We start from the raw sequence: 17,590 nt of genomic DNA, 5'->3' as shown, positions 1-17,590 counted from the left end.
TGGGGGGACAGCAGTGGGACAAGAAGGTGCCGAATGAATCCTGCCCATATATTTCAGCTTCTAAAGTCAAGACTCTCCACTTGGTCATCCTTCACCATCTTGCTTTATCTACAGAAGCAAAATGTCATAGTTCTGATAATAACAAAGGGCCCCTCCGGAATGCCATGTGAGTGCCCCAGATCTTTTGCAGGAGCAAACAGTATTGAAATTTGAATCATGTATGACTTCCCCAACAGCACAAATCAACATGAACGCACAATGGAAAGCATTTCTGGAGGGGGCCCAAAATCTGAAAGATGAGCTTTATAACAGGACTCAAAATCAACAGTGGCATTTCATGTGATGGTACCTCAGTGAGGAGGAATGTTTTTGTTGTGGATCTTGCCATGCCATCAGTGCACATGGTGCCTTACAGAGTTCCATAAGAAACAGGCAGGTTCCTGCCGCTCATGAGCTTACAATATCAAATGGATAGAAGAAAAGGAAGAAAGGAAGAAAGGAACATACTAAGGGAAGAAGAGAGGAATCAGGGGTGAATGCCTATACTCACATACAGTTGGGAATGAGGATTAGGAGCATATATTAAAAGCCACATAGAAAAGGAAAGTTTTGGAATGGAATCTGAAGGAAGGGAGAAAGGTGGTTAATTTATATGAAAGAAAATGTTTTAATAATGGGAGAGGGAGAGATTACCTCATAAGTAAAAGAAAATTACAGAATCTAATCACAAAGGAATATATATGATATCTGAACTTTCCTTTAAGCTGTTTTTCACATGTGTAAGCAGTTTTTTACATGCATCCTTCTCATAGAATAATGACAATTCTCTTCAGATTTGGGGGAGGAGGGAGGACTTAAAGACTGCTGCAGACATTTAAGTCAATGTTACAAGAGAACATTAGACTAAAGGAACCTGGCATATCTAGAAGTCTGAAGTGAAAGTCAGGGGCTCTTCCTATAATTGCTGTTCACAGGAAAAGAGCTCTGAAATCACAATACAAAAAACTTACTGATACAAATAAAATGTACATCCAGCTCAACCTTCAAAGGAGCAAGCTGTTTGGATAGAAGACTTTTAAAAGATTTACAGTAAGTGGCTGTGTTTATCCTACCTGTGCTTCCTTTCAACCAGTATTCCCTTGTGACAGTTTTACTAAGCTGCTTCAGCTCTGCATCAGAAAGTTGATCACTAATGCCAGTAATTATTTTCATTGTCTTATGTACGATCTCATGTTCTTCCGAAGACCTTCGAATAGGGCTGCAAAAACAGAGTTACATGGAAGAGAGAATATCACCAGTTTTGCATATGTTGCCATCCATCAGTTGCCTAGAAGGGAGAATTTCATCAGGTACAGATGTCTGAACTTGTGAACTTTTAAAAAGGCTGTAAGAAGCCCAAGGTGGTGTGCTGGGGGGTAGGGTATAGGTGCTGTGATTCACAAATTCATTTGGATTAACCTATTCAGGTATGCTATGAGGTAGGGATGGGGTGGGTGGGGATATAAATAATGTAGTAGTAGTAGTAGCAATAATAATAATAATAATAATAATAATAATAATAATAATAATAATAATAATAATTTAGTTCACATTTAAAGGTGAACCTACAAAATTCATACTAGTTGAAGCAACATACAAACTGAAAATCAGCCATCTTTTGAAATTCACACTTCTCTGAATTTCACACTGCAGTTGTCCAACCAAGCAATGTGTAAAAATTAACATCCACTAGGGTAACTTGTGCATGAAAATGCATACATTAGTGAAAACAGCACAAAAACATTACTTTGCGTGGACAGGCGGAGTCCCCAGATCCCGAGTGGTCCCCCCTGTCATGTGGAATAACGACTCAAGACAACGTGCTATGGGATTAAATTGGCCACAACTTTATTAAATTTCAAATATGGGTAGACCTTGGCTCAGGCATTGGGCGTTCTCCCTCCCCAGTCCCCAGCCGGGGACCTAGGGAGCATCAGGGTTATCCAGTGGGGGGGGGGATGGGCCAGCTCTGGAGAACATATGTTTAAGCAGAGATAGCCGCCCCCGTTACACCGCCGCCGCAGGAAAGAGCAATGACGACCTTTCAGCGTACGGTCAAAGCCTCCCTTCAGAAACCCCTTTAACGGGGAACCCTGGTATCGCCACCGCAAAGAGGAAGATGGACTAAAGGATTCCGCCCAAGGCCTGATACCACCAAAGTTGTGATGTTTTGCTACGGGAAAGGCGAAACCTGCCAATGCAGGGAAATTCCTTTCCGGCCCTTTAACAGCGACCTTAACGTAGCAGCGCCCGCATACCTGCGAAGAAAAGTTAACCTGCAAAACCTGTGAAGAAAAGTTAACCTGCAAATAAGACATTAACTGAGGGTGGGTAGGGTGGGAGAAGCTCTGGAGCCAAGTGAGGATTCCCAGGTAAGATCCTCCCTCTATTGTGTGGGCAGGTAATCCCTCCCCTACCTGGCCTGGTCTCCTTGGCAACGCTTCCCCCAGGTGGGATTGGACAACTGACTGAGGTAGGCGGAGACCTCCAGGTATCCCACCTGAGGGAAGGCAAAGCCAAGCCTATGCTGATGGAGCCGCTCCAGATCCAGGGGCTGCGCGCATCCACGCAAAGGGCGCCCCCCGTTTTAAGTGGGGAGTGGTCATTGCAAAAATGTTACGTTGTACAAAACTGCATACAAAAATGTGCATATTGGGAGAAATTTGCACTTAAATCTGATTAATTTCATAAAATCTATATGCTGCTTTATTGTGAAAATAAATTAATCTCAAAGTGGTTTACAAAAAGAATAAAACAATAGCTTTATCAATAAAAAAACAGTTAAAACAACTATTTAAAGCATCTTTTAAAATCGTAATATATGTTAAAAACCAGATTAAAATGCATGCCAACTTTCTACATGTTCTAAGTTTCTAGTTATTGTCACAGGAAATAAATCATAAACCAATGTGGAAATGTGGAACTTAAGATAAGAAAAATGAGAAATGAAGAGAACCCAAAATGGACAGATTTGTCCATTCCTCCTAGAATGGGAGTTCAGACAAATTCTGGGCTGAGGCAGAAAGTAAGTATGAGAACAGATTTCACTCCACCCCGCTATGCTCTGCAGTGCTGTTACTGCTTTCTGAGAAGCACAGCTGCTGCCACGGTCAAGCACAGCCTTATACCTCATCATCCCTGCCCCTTCTCAGAGTTATAGTACACAAAGAGGCTGCCACAGTGGCCCAGTGATTTATTCCATTAAGCAGACCAGCCAATCTATTAATGAACTGGTTTTAACTGTAATGATATGCTGTCATAGTGATGGGGGGGGGCGGTCTAACCACATGGATTAAGCCTGGAAGATCACAAAGAAACTGTGGCTGCAGGAAGAAAAAAATTAAAGCATGGAAGCAGGGGGTTGGGGCAGTTAGGTGCCTTGAAAGCTGCTACTGAAAGGCCGGAGAGGGCAAGATAGGAATGGGACAGAGGCAGTGGAAGCAAATGGTGCACGGCCCCACCAATTTCAGTCTGTCCGCAGCCGGCCCCCACCTGGCTCCACCTACGACTGGTTTCAGACCTACCAGTCTCATCAGCCACCACCACTGAATACGGATAAATAACCCAGTCACTGATAGCAAACTGCACCATCTTAAACAGCTTCCTGATCACAGACCCTACAGAAGGGGTATTTGGTGGCTGGAAGAGTGTTATGCACCACTCACTCCCTTTCCAGCCCCAGCCCTTGCTTTAAAAGGACTCTCCCCAAAGTTGCTGTTAGAGAGAGGGAAAGAGAGCACTCACTGCCAAGGCTTGTTTTGTCTGACAAAAAGTCACACAAATTACAAATTGCAAATAAATTGTTCCAAAGAGACAGTGTGCTTTACAATTTCAATATGTGTACTGGAGGCAACTTACTGCAGAGGCAGCATTCCTCTAAATAAGGTAAAAGGCAAAAGGGAGACAGTAAAGGACTCCTGGACAGTTAAGTCCAGTCAAAGGTGACTATGGGGTTGCGGCACTCATCTCACTATCAGGTCGAGGGTTTGTCCACAGACAGCTTTCTGGGCCATGTGACCAGCATGACTAAACCACTTCTGGTGTAATGGAACACTGTGACGGAAGCCAGAGCACACGGAAACACCATTTACCTTCCCACCACAGTGGTACCTATTTATCTAGTTGTGCTTTCAAACTGCTAGATTGGCAGGAGCTGGGAGAGAGCAATGGGAGCTCACCCCATCATGGGGATTCGAATTGCCAACCTTCTGAGCGGCAAGCCCAAGAAGCTCATTGGTTTAGATGTCTACATGCTAGTTGCTGGGAGACACAATAGGGAGAGCTGTTGCCCTGGGGTCCTGCTTGTGGGATTCCCACTGGCAGCTGGGGGGCTGTTGTGAGAGCAAGATTGGTAGACCATTGCCCTGATCCAGCAAGATCTTCTGGTGTTCATAGACACAGCAGGACTGTTTGGAAGCAATGCCACCACCCCATTCAGACTTTAATTTATTTAGTCCATTTTTATCCCTCTTGCAATGCTTTCTTGGCACATTTATTGCCAATGCCCACTGCCCACCTACTGCCTCACCCCTGTCAAGGTTTCCATGGATGTCCTGGCTAAAGAGTTTTCAGAGAGTAGAACCAACTTTTCAGCAGAATTCTGCCAGCTCAGCTAACAGAGGCAGCTCAAAGCAGAATAACTGCAGTAATACCAAAATGAGCAAGAGGTAAGATGTAGCAATTTAATGCTCCAAATTATAGTATTTAGGGCTCTACACTGGACATTTCCCAAGGAATTCGGAGGAACAGCTTGTACTGTTCCCAGCTGCCAATAAGGCAACTTTTGCCGTCCTTAATGATAAGCCCTTGAAACACCGCAGTGCTTTTCAATTATAGGATGTGTGCCCTGAGTGTGTGCTGTCCATCCCTGGAGTCTCTGAAGGCCATAGGCTAAACTGCTGCTCACTGACTATAGACTGAAAGGCTGTGAAATGGCAAGAAATGGAATTGCTTATAGGGAAGTTCAACTATGCAGCACTTCAAAGACCAGGCAGCAGCCTTAGAGGATCTAGCTTGAGACAAACCAACACCAGAATCAAGTGAGCTATAATAATATGCTTCCCTTATGCTCTTGGAACAGACCATCTGCAATACATATTTCTGGAAGGAGTATATCAGTAAATACTGGAGGATGCCCTGTGCCCTCTGCTCAGCATAGTGAAAACATCCCCCACCCCATCTGATGGCAAGACATCACAACAAATTACAAGACACAGCTGGCTACTTCATTGCTGTTGTTTTTAATATTTTTGGAGGCAGAGGGGGACAGGATTCTTTGTGTTGTTGTTTTAAAATTGATGGTTGCAAGACTTTGGAGCTGAAAGGCGGGGGCATAATAATGTTGCAATAAATAAAGCTCTGCATCTGGCTGCAACCTGCTTGAAACACAATTCTGACCTAGATAGCTTTTTGGTTAATACAGTGTGGCATTTCTACTGTTTCTGTATGCATACAGTTTCCTTGTTGACTGCATATACACCATGCATTTAAAGAACATCTGAAGCACGCCCTCCCACCCAAAGAATCCCGAGAACTATTAAGAGTGCTGGGAATTGTAGCTCTGTGAAGGGTTAACTACAGTTCCCAGGAATCTTTGGGGGATGATGCGCTTCAAACGCATGATGTGTATACAGCGAAATTTTGGAAGTGTGACTTACCACTACTGTACTGATACAAGGATGTATTTTTCCCCTTGACCAATGGGGGCAGCCATCTTCTTTCCAACAATTCCCATCAGAATGACACTACATCACATGTCATCCGCACTGGGCTATTCTCTTCAGCTTTAAGAAGGAGCACAGGTGGTCTGCTTCACAGCTGCTTGAAGTGGCAGCAAATCATTTTTTTTTTATTGTAAAAGGGTGTAACTTCAACAAGGACCCCTCCAGAGGTTCTAAAAATCCACCATACTTTTGCAATAGATGAACAGTTCCACAAAAACAGGAATATTCAGCCCTGCTCTGCAACTCCCAAAGTCTCAATTTGGTGATGTTTATCAGTACCAGCACTTTGGGTTTTCTGAGAAGTCCTCCCACAAGATATTTTCAATAGGACCATTTCTGGAGTGCGCTCTTGCAACTATTACCTGTGAAGGTAGCTCCTCCTGTTTGTTACTTGACCCAGAGTGCTGGTGGATGAGAAACCAAGCAAAACAATGGTAGTGATCAGGAGCACCAGTCAATGGCTCAGCTTCTGGTAGGAAAGGGCAAGTGAGCAAGCAGTGAATGTTGACCCTTGCTGTTGCCACTTGCCTCCCCATCTAGCAGATCATGTCACCAGTGAAGAAGAGTAGCAGGGAGCTCTGATCTCTTATGGGTGCTTCTGGGTCATGGGCCCATGTTTGAGGATGCTGGTCTTTAAACTGAACCTCATGTGTGTCCAGTCTAAGGTAGACCCACTAAAACTGTTGTACAGTACCTAAGCTAGTTATGCCCATTGATTTCAACAGGTTTGCTCTGAATATGACTAACTTTGGATAACAGACACACTTTCCTCTTCGACAGACAACTGGACGAAGGCAAAAATTGGCCTGGCCAAAGGAGATTTCAAACTAATTCAGTGAAATTTCTCCAGGCTTTGGGAACCAGGTTTCAAACACAGAAACACTTCCAAATGTTATCTCTTGTGAAATAAAGGGAGGCTGGTATGTGTTATAAATGGAAAAGTGTGCAAATACATGTAATACCCTCTGACACATAGAATCACATAGTCAACAGCACTGGTAGGTCCTAGTGAGCATGAAAGTTCATAGTAAAACACAAGCATGGCTTGCGCATCCTAAACAATTTCTTAATCCCTTGTGGTCATTTCTACTTTGTGACTCCCCTGTGAGTCCAGACAAGTCCATTTTTCACCTGCTACCGTTTAAAAGATTATGTGGGTTAAGCAGAGAAGACAAATGCTTGGCAAAAAAATGCCCATTGTGTTGTTTCATTTGACACCGTGTCATCAGATTGCAAATTTTGCAGGAAAAGCACTTAGTAATGCCTTCCTAGCCTGCTATTTTTTAAAAAACTAAGCAACAATTACAGGTAAGTAATTTTCTCTTCCCTGAAATATAGCAATGCATTTTGCCATCATAACCTTTTGGCATTTTATCTTTTGACTAGGAACCACACTTAGCAGGGCTGTCAACAAAGGAGTGGAACAGCTAACCAGCCGTATATAAAATAAGATATGAATAAATGAAGGCACAATTCCACACCATGGTAACAGTAGAGAAAATTGCAGGTCCTAGCATAGTCACACATCACTGTTGAGACAAAGCTTGCGTATATCAAGTTCTTGAAATTCTCTTGCCTCTGTCTAATATTTTATTTATTGGAAATGGTTTAGCCTGGACTATTGCTTTCATGAAGAATTGTGTTAGGGTGAAACCCCCAAAGGAGACTATAATGCTGAAACATTAACACAATATCCAGTAACTAAAAAGGCCTACACTGTAAGGTAGTGGGGAAACACTATAGACAAAGGAATGAGATAAGTTTGTCACCTCTTTTTCAGCATTATTTGCAATATGCAAAACACCCTTTTCCAATCAATGTTAGGGATGACACCAACACAGAAGGGATAAGAGCAGAGCTCAAGGACGCTAAATGATGAGGAGTGCAGATAGTATCAAACAGGGAACAGATAGTAATATAACATTAACAAGGCAAGGTTGTTTTTCCTAAATATAACCTTGAATTTTATGCACATAAGTTGCATGCACAGCAACATTTTCATGGTTTGATTTGATTTGATATTTGTTTTCTGCTTTTCCAACAATGATGTTGAACTCAAACTGTCTCACAATAAAAACAGCATTAAAAATAACAAACATTACAATCACTATAATACAAACTCAAAGGGATTGTACCATATCTCTCATGATACAAGTTACATGAACCCAAATCAGGCATTTTCATGGCTAAACAAAATACTTTTGATAAATAAAATTGTATTTGCCTTCCGTTTCAGTATGGGATGTAGGAAATCATTCATACACATATTAAAGAAAGATTGAAAGCTGTTATACAATAAGGACTTAAAGCTTATTGGATGACTTTGGCCCAGCTACTCATTCAGGGCAAATCTGCCAATTTTATGTTCCCAAACTTGGGTTCTATCCAATGCTAATCCTAATTTCAATAGACCCCCTGAATTTAATAAAAATAAAAATACTAATTTAGGTCCATTCACTTCATTGCATTTACCCTCTGAGTAAAACCTAGTTTAATTTTTTTAAGCCCATCTGGAAATTTGTCAGCATTTTAGTTTGCATTTATTCTAACAGACATATTTTATAAGCATTTTTGCCAATATAACCTACACGTGTTGAAAATATATATTAATAGTTACTAAACTTTTTTATTGTAACAAATGTAATGTATTCAAATAGCTTTGAACAAGGTTTACAAAGCCCAGCATGCATTGTCAGGGCAATATTATGTGATTGCATTTGACTCAAAGTGTTACGACAGGTACTGCTGAAATAGTTGGAGATCTAGTAAAAATCTCACTGCCTAATTTTGCAGTGATAGAATATGAGGTGAGCCATAAAACCATGTTAAACATCTGATCTAAATTGTGTTTGACTAGTATACTTTGGAAACTGTCAACCATTATTCACACATTAGTGGCAGTTCTAATAGTATTAGGCCTGACTCATAAATATGCAGTAATGACATTTTAAGCTTTTCCCCTGGCTGTGGGGGAAAGAGACTCAGGCAGCCCAGTCCTATGAATGCTTGCCTGCAAGGATGCTCCAAGGAGAATTAAACCCAAATAAGCATTCATAGGATTGCATGCATAGGATGGCATGTTACCCAATAATATAGACAAGTGGGAGGACCTGCAACAAAATATTACAGTGTAGACAGCTCCTGCTCCAGCCTGCTTTGTATTAATTTCATTCCACCTCATCTTGGTTTTCTCTCCCTTAGATACAGAACATGCTGAAACCACTAAGCAGGCTCAGTCCTGATGGTGGAATTTAGGAATTTCCCCCAAATGTTTTTCTACTTCTGCAAACCCTCAGAACATGCCGATACCTCCTTCTTGTTTCTCAATAACATGCATAGCCATCATAACTCAGCACCTGACTTTCCTATTGGTCAGTGCCAATTCTGGGGGTGTGTATGAGGTGGGGGTCATCATTCGCTCCAGGCCTCATGCTCAAAAGGGGCTTCAAATGTAGACATGTCTGAATTTTTTAGTGTTTGATATATTTTGCAAGTTATTTTTTATGAACATCAGACCAAAATGTGGCACATGCACTATCAGCTAGAAAAGTCTCTGTTAACTTAAAAAACAGAAACAAATTAACATTTATTTGAAGGGGTACCTTTTTCTGTTTTCCTCTGTTGTCATTTGTGATTTTTATTATAGGTAGGGATCTCAAAGGTTGGACATGGCCAAGTCCTCTCTGAACTTCTGAGAGGGCCTGCTATTAGTAAGTATGATTTGCACCTCAGTTTAGGTTCCTCTGAAATGAGGAACTGGTGGGAGCTGAACTCTGCAATCTCTCTACAATCATTCTCTCTCTCTCTCTCTCTCTCTCTCTCTCTCTCTCTCTCTCTCTCCCCTAAATAAATACACCTACATATATGATCACCTTGGATTTATATTCAAGGAAGCGAACGATAAAGGTATGGCTGAATGAATTATGTTACTACAGTGGTGCCTCGCAAGACGAAAAGAATCCGTTCTGTGATTCTCTTTGTCTAGTGGTTTTTTCGTCTTGCGAAGCAAGCCCATTGACGGATTAGCGGATTAGCGGATTAGCGCTATTAGCGCTATTAGCGGCTTTTAGCAGCTTATCGGCTTATCGGATCATCTGATAAGCGGCTTAGCGGCTTTGAAAAAGGGGGGAAAGGGGGGAAAAACCCACAGGAACTCGCAAGACATTTTCGTCTTGCGAAGCAAGCCCATAGGAGATTCGTTTTGCGAAGCACCTCCAAAACAGAAAACTCTTTCGTCTAGCGAGTTTTCCGTCTTGCGAGGCATTCGTCTTGCGGGGCACCACTGTAATTCAAAATGGGTGGCAGGGCCAATGTAACTAATATTAAGCACAATGCATTTCAGGAGGTTTGGTGGTCCATTGGAAGTTGCTTGGTGCAGATCTGATTCTGAGACCAGGGGAAAAAAATATACTGCCATTTTACTGTACTGTCTTCATTCCTCATCAACCTGGTGCCTCTTCCAGATGCTTTGGATTACAACTCCCTTCCAGGCTGGTGAAGCCTGTCTTAATTCAAAGAACAGTCTGCATTGCTATGTAGACATAAGCTTCCACTATATATGGGATTCCTCATTCACTTCAGTGGCAGTAACAGCAGCTTGGTACCTGTACCTGAGACCCAGTGAGCTCAAATAGCCATTGTACTGGGGCTCAGTTTATGTACCAATTTCTGGTACATATATCAAATATGTACCTCTTGCTAAAGAAACAGTTCACAACCAAGAAGCTAAGCAAATCATTTCCCACTAGCTGACATTTAAATGTTTAGTATGTTTTTAAGCGAGGGTAACGAGAGATTTCTAATCAGGGGGAAAAACCTGCTCTATTAATCTGCAGTTTTATGAGCTAAATTATTACCGCTGCATGCTATTATAATGATTTGGAAATGCCTCGCTGCTGCTGTAAACTGCCTACCAAGGCTTCATGTCAGTGAGAAGTTGCAAAGGTACAATTATGATAAGTGTAAATGGAGACACTAGGACTAATTTACAAAGGTACTCTAGTCATGCTTGTAGCACCCTGTCACATTCGTGACTAGATTTCCATCTGACCTTATGCACAGTAGATTCTAGGTTAACTTTAATGTTTTTGGCATATAAGAAATATTCCTCTTTAAAGTTTTATAACCCTCAGAGCTCGAAATTCTCTCCTCATATGTTTTTAACATCAGTCTTGTGTATAATTTGGAGAATGGTTTCATAAAACCTGGGAAACCCATCTGGCTGTAAACTTTCCCCTGCTGGCTCACCTCTGCCCCTTTTGCTGGCAGAATTTAAATATGAAAAGATGGCTCCAGCTCCAATGTCATTTCAGAACTCCTTCTATCAACTTAGGTTTCCTGTTTTCTCCCCCCAACACAACAAACTTTTCATTGTTTGCTTTGCAAGGCAGCATTAGATAACTAACATCCCAAAGGCAGATGTCTATATATTTTGTGCATTTGTTGGCTGGACTGCTGGGCTCCAGGATTTTCTGAGCTCTTGTTCTCCCCACCCCCAATGGGGTCCCCTAACCTGTAAGGGGCAGGATGTACTAACTGAGAATGGTCTTAGTTTGCATCTAATCTCCTTGAATAGACTCTGCTGAAGGGAAATAGCAGCACTGTTAGGGTAGTGGGCCCACTACTTTTCTTTTCGTGCTCTGGCAAATGCTCGACCTTACTCCATCCTCTGGAGCAGAAATGGCTTACCCATTAGAATGGAGGCACAACACTAGCTTCTTGGCAGTGGGGTCACTGCCACTTACCAATCCCTCTCTTGTCCAGTAAATGGCAGTGAACCCTCTGCTGAGAAGCTAGCATTGTGCTTCTACCCTACCAGGAAAGCTTCTTTTGCTTTGGAGTCAGCCTCTGTGGCACATTTTCTAGTGTTGCATTGGGACAAAAATTTGCACACCATTCTAGAAATCTTAGAATGCCCTGAAAGAACTTCCTTGATGTTTTTTTCTTTGCTTCAGATGACAAATAAATAGCCAACCCATTTCTCCTAGTTGTTTTCTATTTCAAATCTGAAGCTAGTGTTTGCTTTGTTTGAGCAGATGAACAGAAGTTACAATATCTTATTGTTTTAGGATATAAGATCATGAAAGCTAAGATTCTTGTGAACAAATGTATCGTTGATCAGAGCTGGTGCAGAGAGCACTGAACGAGCAGGGAAGTCTCTGGTTCAAAAAATGTTTGAAGGCTTCAAATGAGCTGTAAGGAATTCTGTGTTTAATTTATTACATATACCTTTCCATGAAGGGACTGGGAGTAGCATGGTAGCCTCTCACAAATCATATGAAGCAGGTTGGGCAGGAAGATAATATAGAGCCAAATAAATTATCCACGGGCACTTTGGGAGAGTCTGACAACAAGGCAAAGGTTCTGAGGAACTGAAGTCCCATTCTCCAGTAGGATAAGCCTAAAAAATGAACTAAGCATAAAAAAGCCTTTAAAAGTCCCATTCCCCAGTAGGGTAAGCCTAAAAACCAGCCTAACAAGCTCATATTTTAGAGATCTTTAAAGACAATCATAATTATGAAGCTAGATTGTTAGGGCCTTGGGGGCTATCCAGCATTTTGCACTCACATGATGGCTGTCTGCTTACTAGGCAGAAGTTGTGGCTGGGTGCTCTGTGAAATGAGTTTCTATTTTAGGGATTAAACTCATTCCCATAAGGTGGCTTGCCCAAAGAGAGTGAGAGATGAAGAGAGGTGTGTAGAGAAGCCATTTGAAGCCCTATGATTGTTGCTCCTTTGTTGTTATGTAGAATGAAGGTTTTGAGGCAGGAGGGTTTCATACTGAAACAGTTTCCTTGAGGGGAACTTGTGGCCCTCCAGATGGTGTTGTCCTCCAGCATAACCAATGGGGATTCTGGTAATAGAGATGCAATCATAAGGAACATGGAGAGATAGATGTGTTATGGGTGCGCTGATGGTATGGTGACTTGCCTGTCTAGTGTTCAATGAATATGGACATAATGTGCAGTGGGAACAGCCTGATAAGAAAAGCAGAGTAGGAGTGAGTGACTGTGGTATATGTTGACACCCACAAGACCACAACAGACATTATTGAGGTCCTGAAAGAAAAAATGGAGTTGCTTGATAAGGCAAAGTTCAGAACCTCCAAGGTAGTATTTAAAGAAATGCTACCTGTTGGACCCTGTTCCATACATGCACAGAGTCACCCCGAAATGCAGAGCTGTAGGGTCTCAACATATAGAGGAGATGATGGTTTTGGGAAAGAGGATTAGATAAATAAGACAATGGGCAAGAAAAGCCTATACAAAATCATATATAGTTCCATACACATTTCCATTATTTGCAATGAGCTCTGCTTATCTCTAGTGACTAAGGCCGAGGTCTTTTGTCCATTTACCTGAAGTAAGTCCTACTGCACTCAAAAGAGCTTACTTCTGAGTATAGGGTTGTGCTGTAAGCATACAGGAAGTTTGCATAGAGAAGCATTTTGGAAATGAATGCAGAAGCCTCTATTCATGTCTGTGAAACCTGCACAGGAGGACTTCAGGGTGAATTGTGCCCTCTAAATTTATGCACAACTAAATTAATAGTTCTCTTCCCATAGCTGAGAAGTATCTTCTTTTACCTGATGTGGGCTGCAAGACCTACTGAACTCAAAATGAGTAGACATGAGTTGGATTGCACTGTAAGTATTCCACGGGAATCAAAGCTTTCAAATTCTTACATAATCATACTTTGGCCCAGTAAAATATATTACCACAATATATGTTTTCATCTCTTTTCTTTTTCCAGAGCAAACATGAGCTGTGCATATTAGCCAATCTAGTAAGTATCATTTGTACAGAACATTTGAGTGTATGTGTATTAAACACTTAATTCATCCATGATTCCAGCATTTCAATTTCCTATGCACTATCTTCCATCAAAGCTAGCTTAAATACCACACTTTTCCCCAGGCTCTTTTCAGGTAATTGACTGGCTAGTTACACCAACTTATATTCTCTGCATTATGCCTCCTACCCAGCATTCTGATCTAAAGTTTAGGCAATGGATTCCCAGAGGTTCTTCCTTCCAACAGGTCTGCTATTCCCTTTAGTATAGCAGTTCCTAAACTGTGTTCCAGGAACCAGCAGTGGTCCATGAGTTTCATTCAGGTGGTCCTTGGCATGTCTGCGAAAACACTTAGGAAAAGAATTCTATGGAATTCATTTTATAAGATTTTTATTAAGATTTTTACATTACAAAAAAGGGATAAAACAAACAGAAAAAATGAGAAAAAATACAGCCATTATTTTTCGTTTACTTGTTTCTTGGACCCCCTCATACCTCTCTTTTTTGTATTCCAATTCAGTTTATTAGTTCAGCAATTTGTTTCCCTCTTTATCCTACCCAAATCTTTATTCTTAAATTTTTGTGATCTTGAAATTTTGCTTCTATAAACCCATTTTTTCATATTCTTTTAACCCATTACAGCTAGAAACCTCTTAATTTTAAGAATTCTATGGAATTCAAATTCTAATACAATAAAATAAAATATGAGATATAAAAGAAGCAAATCAAATACTGGCACATTTTCAAGCTTTCCCTTTCTGTTCACACCATACTTTTCAATGCACCACACTCCTAATTCATATAGAAATTGTCTGTATGGAAATGACATGCACACTTCCACACGCTGTCTCCCTAAGGCCTATGAGGAACATCACTGCTACCTTCCAAAACGAAGAAAGTTAAAATGTTAGAGTTAAAAGCAAACCAGCGAAAGATGCCACTTAAACTGAGGAGGGTGTAGATTCTACAGTCTGGCCACATACCAACAAAAAAGGGGGGGCAGAAGAACTTGCTAGCAGCAAAACCTGACTAAGTAATGTGTTATTGATTTGGATAATGGCTTAGATCTAAAACATAATCCAAGTTTACAACAGAGGCCCAAATGCTACAGGAAAAAGGTTCCAACAGGGAGTCTTTTATTTATTATCTAAATGTGCAGCAATACTTTCCCCAGCTTAAGGGAAAGCTCATAATGACCATATCTGGGCTCTTTAACCCTAAAAAGATTAAATATGCATAATGATAATAATTTTATTATTTATACCCCACCCATCTGGCTGCATATAGTTGCATATAGTTCCCATGTGTACTTATTAAACAAGAAGTAATTCAGAGGGCAGCCCTGTATATGCCTAAGTCCTTTGAATTCAATGGAACTAATTTTTTATTTTATTTTTTACTGAATTTATATTCCACCCTTTTCCCCAAATGAGTCCAGGTTAGCAAACACATCTACATTTTTCAAGCATTCTAAAAACAGTTAAAGTTAAAAACATTATTCATTTGGTGATATCAGGGTTGCCAAGAACCACCAAAACCACCAAATAAATGCATGTGTGAACAGAAATGTATTCAAATTATTCCTGAAAATCAACAGCATCCCACAAACGGGGAACTACCACTGAAAAAGCCCTGTCATAGATCACCCCAGTGCTGACACCAGCAACAAGGCTTCACCTGCAGACTGTGGAATCCAAGATGGTTGATACTGGGGAAGGCAATCTTTTAGTTGACAGCATGTGTTGATTATTTCTGAATGCAGAGCCCAGAGCCCACCCTTAGGCTCAATGAAGGCAATATTGGTTCAAACTGGTATTTCATGAGTAGTGCAGTCCTGTGTGTATTCAGTGAGTTTAATGGGGTTTACTCCCCCATTATCAATGTATCAAGCGCTGTAACCTAAGAGACAGTTAAACAGCTGGAAGGGGCAGTGGGGAGCATAGGCATCTACTAGCCCAACTAATAAATTATTTTTGGACTGAGATAGAAAATATTTTGGAAAATATTTGCCACCAGTGCACAGTATTAATATTAATTTTAAAAATAATATTGATTTTCTTAAAAAGCCATGATGGTCTTGAGAGAAGGGACATGCAATCTGAGCGATAAGACATTATTTTCTCAAGTTTCTAATGCCCTCCCATATCTGGGATGGAGGATAAGGTTGAACACATTTGTATTTAAATACAGTATAACCCATGCTTTCAAAAGCAATATACAAACCACAGCACACATCCTTCAAAATCCACGCATCTCTGAATGTTGCAATTCAGTTCTCTAGCCAAAAATGCACATGCTAAGGTAAAGTGTGCATAAAAAGTGCGTGTACTAGTGAAAATTACATACAAAAATGCATTATATTACAATATAACTCTTTATAGAAAAGTGTATATTAGGCAAAGCATACAATAATGTGTTTAGTAGGGGGAAATTGCACAAAAATGCTGGTGAATTTTCGTCAGGATTTTTTTAAGGGGGCTCACAAGTTGCTGCAGAATTTTGGGAGAAGTGAATTTTTAGACTGGAAAAATGATAAAGAGAGAGGCTCAAAATCCATTTACCCACCCATCAGCAACCTCAAAAGTAAAATAAAAAACAAAAACTCACCCTTCTTTGATTATTTTTAATGCAACTTCTTTTCTCATTAATTGACAAAGAATGGCTTTTAAAAGTGGAATCATTTTTTTTCACATAGCAGTAGCATCCTTATCACAACACCCACACAATGGAGCGGAAAGGAAACCGATTGTGGAGAAAGGGATACGGTACATATGTCTGTTAATGTTTTAACGGAATATCTATTCTGTGACCTCTGTGACTGCCATGAGGCCTTATATCCATGGTGGTTACAAGCTTGTTAGCAGTGGTTGCTAGGTGACAGGTTCTTGCAAAGGAGGAGAGTGACTGCTTCGAGACTTAGTAGGTGGGACTCAGGCAGATTTCATTCACAATGACTGCAGGCTCTAGTTAGCTGGACAGTTAACAGTCAGTTGCAGGGGATCAATAGTCAGTGAAAGAGGAGATGTGAAGGAAATTGGCTGGGGAGGAATATTAGGAAAAATGGCTTGAGGGAAAAGCCATTTGGCGGCTAGAGTCAGTACCAATGGCTCTTGGGTCTGTGGAAACTGCCATAAAAGGTAAAGGTAAAGGGACCCCTGACCATTAGGTCCAGTTGTGACTGACTCTGGGGTTGCGGCGCTCATCTCGCTTTATTGGCCGATGTGAATCTGTTCTCCCCATGTGTATAAAATCATCACAATAAATCACTTTAAATTTATCTTGTCTCTGGTGAGGGAGCCGATCTCACATCCAAGTCTAAGCATGTTACTAGCAGGTTGTAAAGTCTTCTGAGGGAATTGGTGGGAGTGAAGGAATTAAAGATAGATACTTATGGGTGTAGACAAGTGAGGATGAGGACAGGGATTCCAGATGGGGATGAGTAAATTATCTCTGCACAAGCTTGAAAGCTCTTCCTCTTCTCATTCTTTCTCGGGATTTCTCATTATAGCCTTCCATTCTCACAGCATCCGCCCATTTGCCTCCACTTCTACTTCTCTCCAGCAACAGCTCAAAGCAGGACTGTACGTGGCTCCTTCTTCCCAGCTAACTCACTGGTTCTCCTCCTCCTAGCTTAAGCCTTCTGGTAAAGCAGCAAGCCAATTCAAAAGCAAATTGGTAGGGAAACGAGGCCAATCTGTTCTGAAAACCTCAATTGAGGCCACACGAAAGCTCAAGAATGAAATACTTGCTGTGTACTATAAACTTCAGCATAGTTGTGTCCTGGAGGCATTCTTCATTTCCAAGCCACAGTTCCAAAAATACATAGACAAATGAGAGAATTTGGAGGGAAAGGGGCACAGAGGGTGAGCTGTGGCCTGCAATGACTAGCTTAGGAAGAGGGAACTGTAGCAGAACACATATAATTTGATTGACACTGGGGAAACGTTTGCTAAATAAATGCCTATATATTCCTGCTACTGCAGTTTCCTTCCAGGAAACTATTTCGTGTGACCCTTCCGTGACACCGTGTCTGATTTA

The 17,590-nt window shown here is 41.1% G+C and overlaps 1 protein-coding gene across 1 annotated transcript in view; it reads right to left on the bottom strand.

Moving 5' to 3' along the window:
- The window catches only part of CNBD1 (cyclic nucleotide binding domain containing 1), a 137,192-nt gene that overhangs the window by 66,034 nt on the left and 53,568 nt on the right, over window positions 1-17,590 (bottom strand). Inside the window, exon 5 of the mRNA XM_081204838.1 lies at window positions 1,113-1,258. Coding sequence (XP_081060964.1) covers window positions 1,113-1,258 — 146 coding nt within the window. The remainder of the gene's footprint in view (window positions 1-1,112; window positions 1,259-17,590) is intronic.

Source organism: Podarcis bocagei, assembly GCF_964188305.1.
Source record: "Podarcis bocagei genome assembly, chromosome: 8".
Classification (NCBI taxonomy): domain Eukaryota; kingdom Metazoa; phylum Chordata; class Lepidosauria; order Squamata; family Lacertidae; genus Podarcis; species Podarcis bocagei.
The sequence above is the reverse complement of the archived record's forward strand: the minus strand, read 5'-3'. Positions and strand labels throughout refer to the sequence as shown.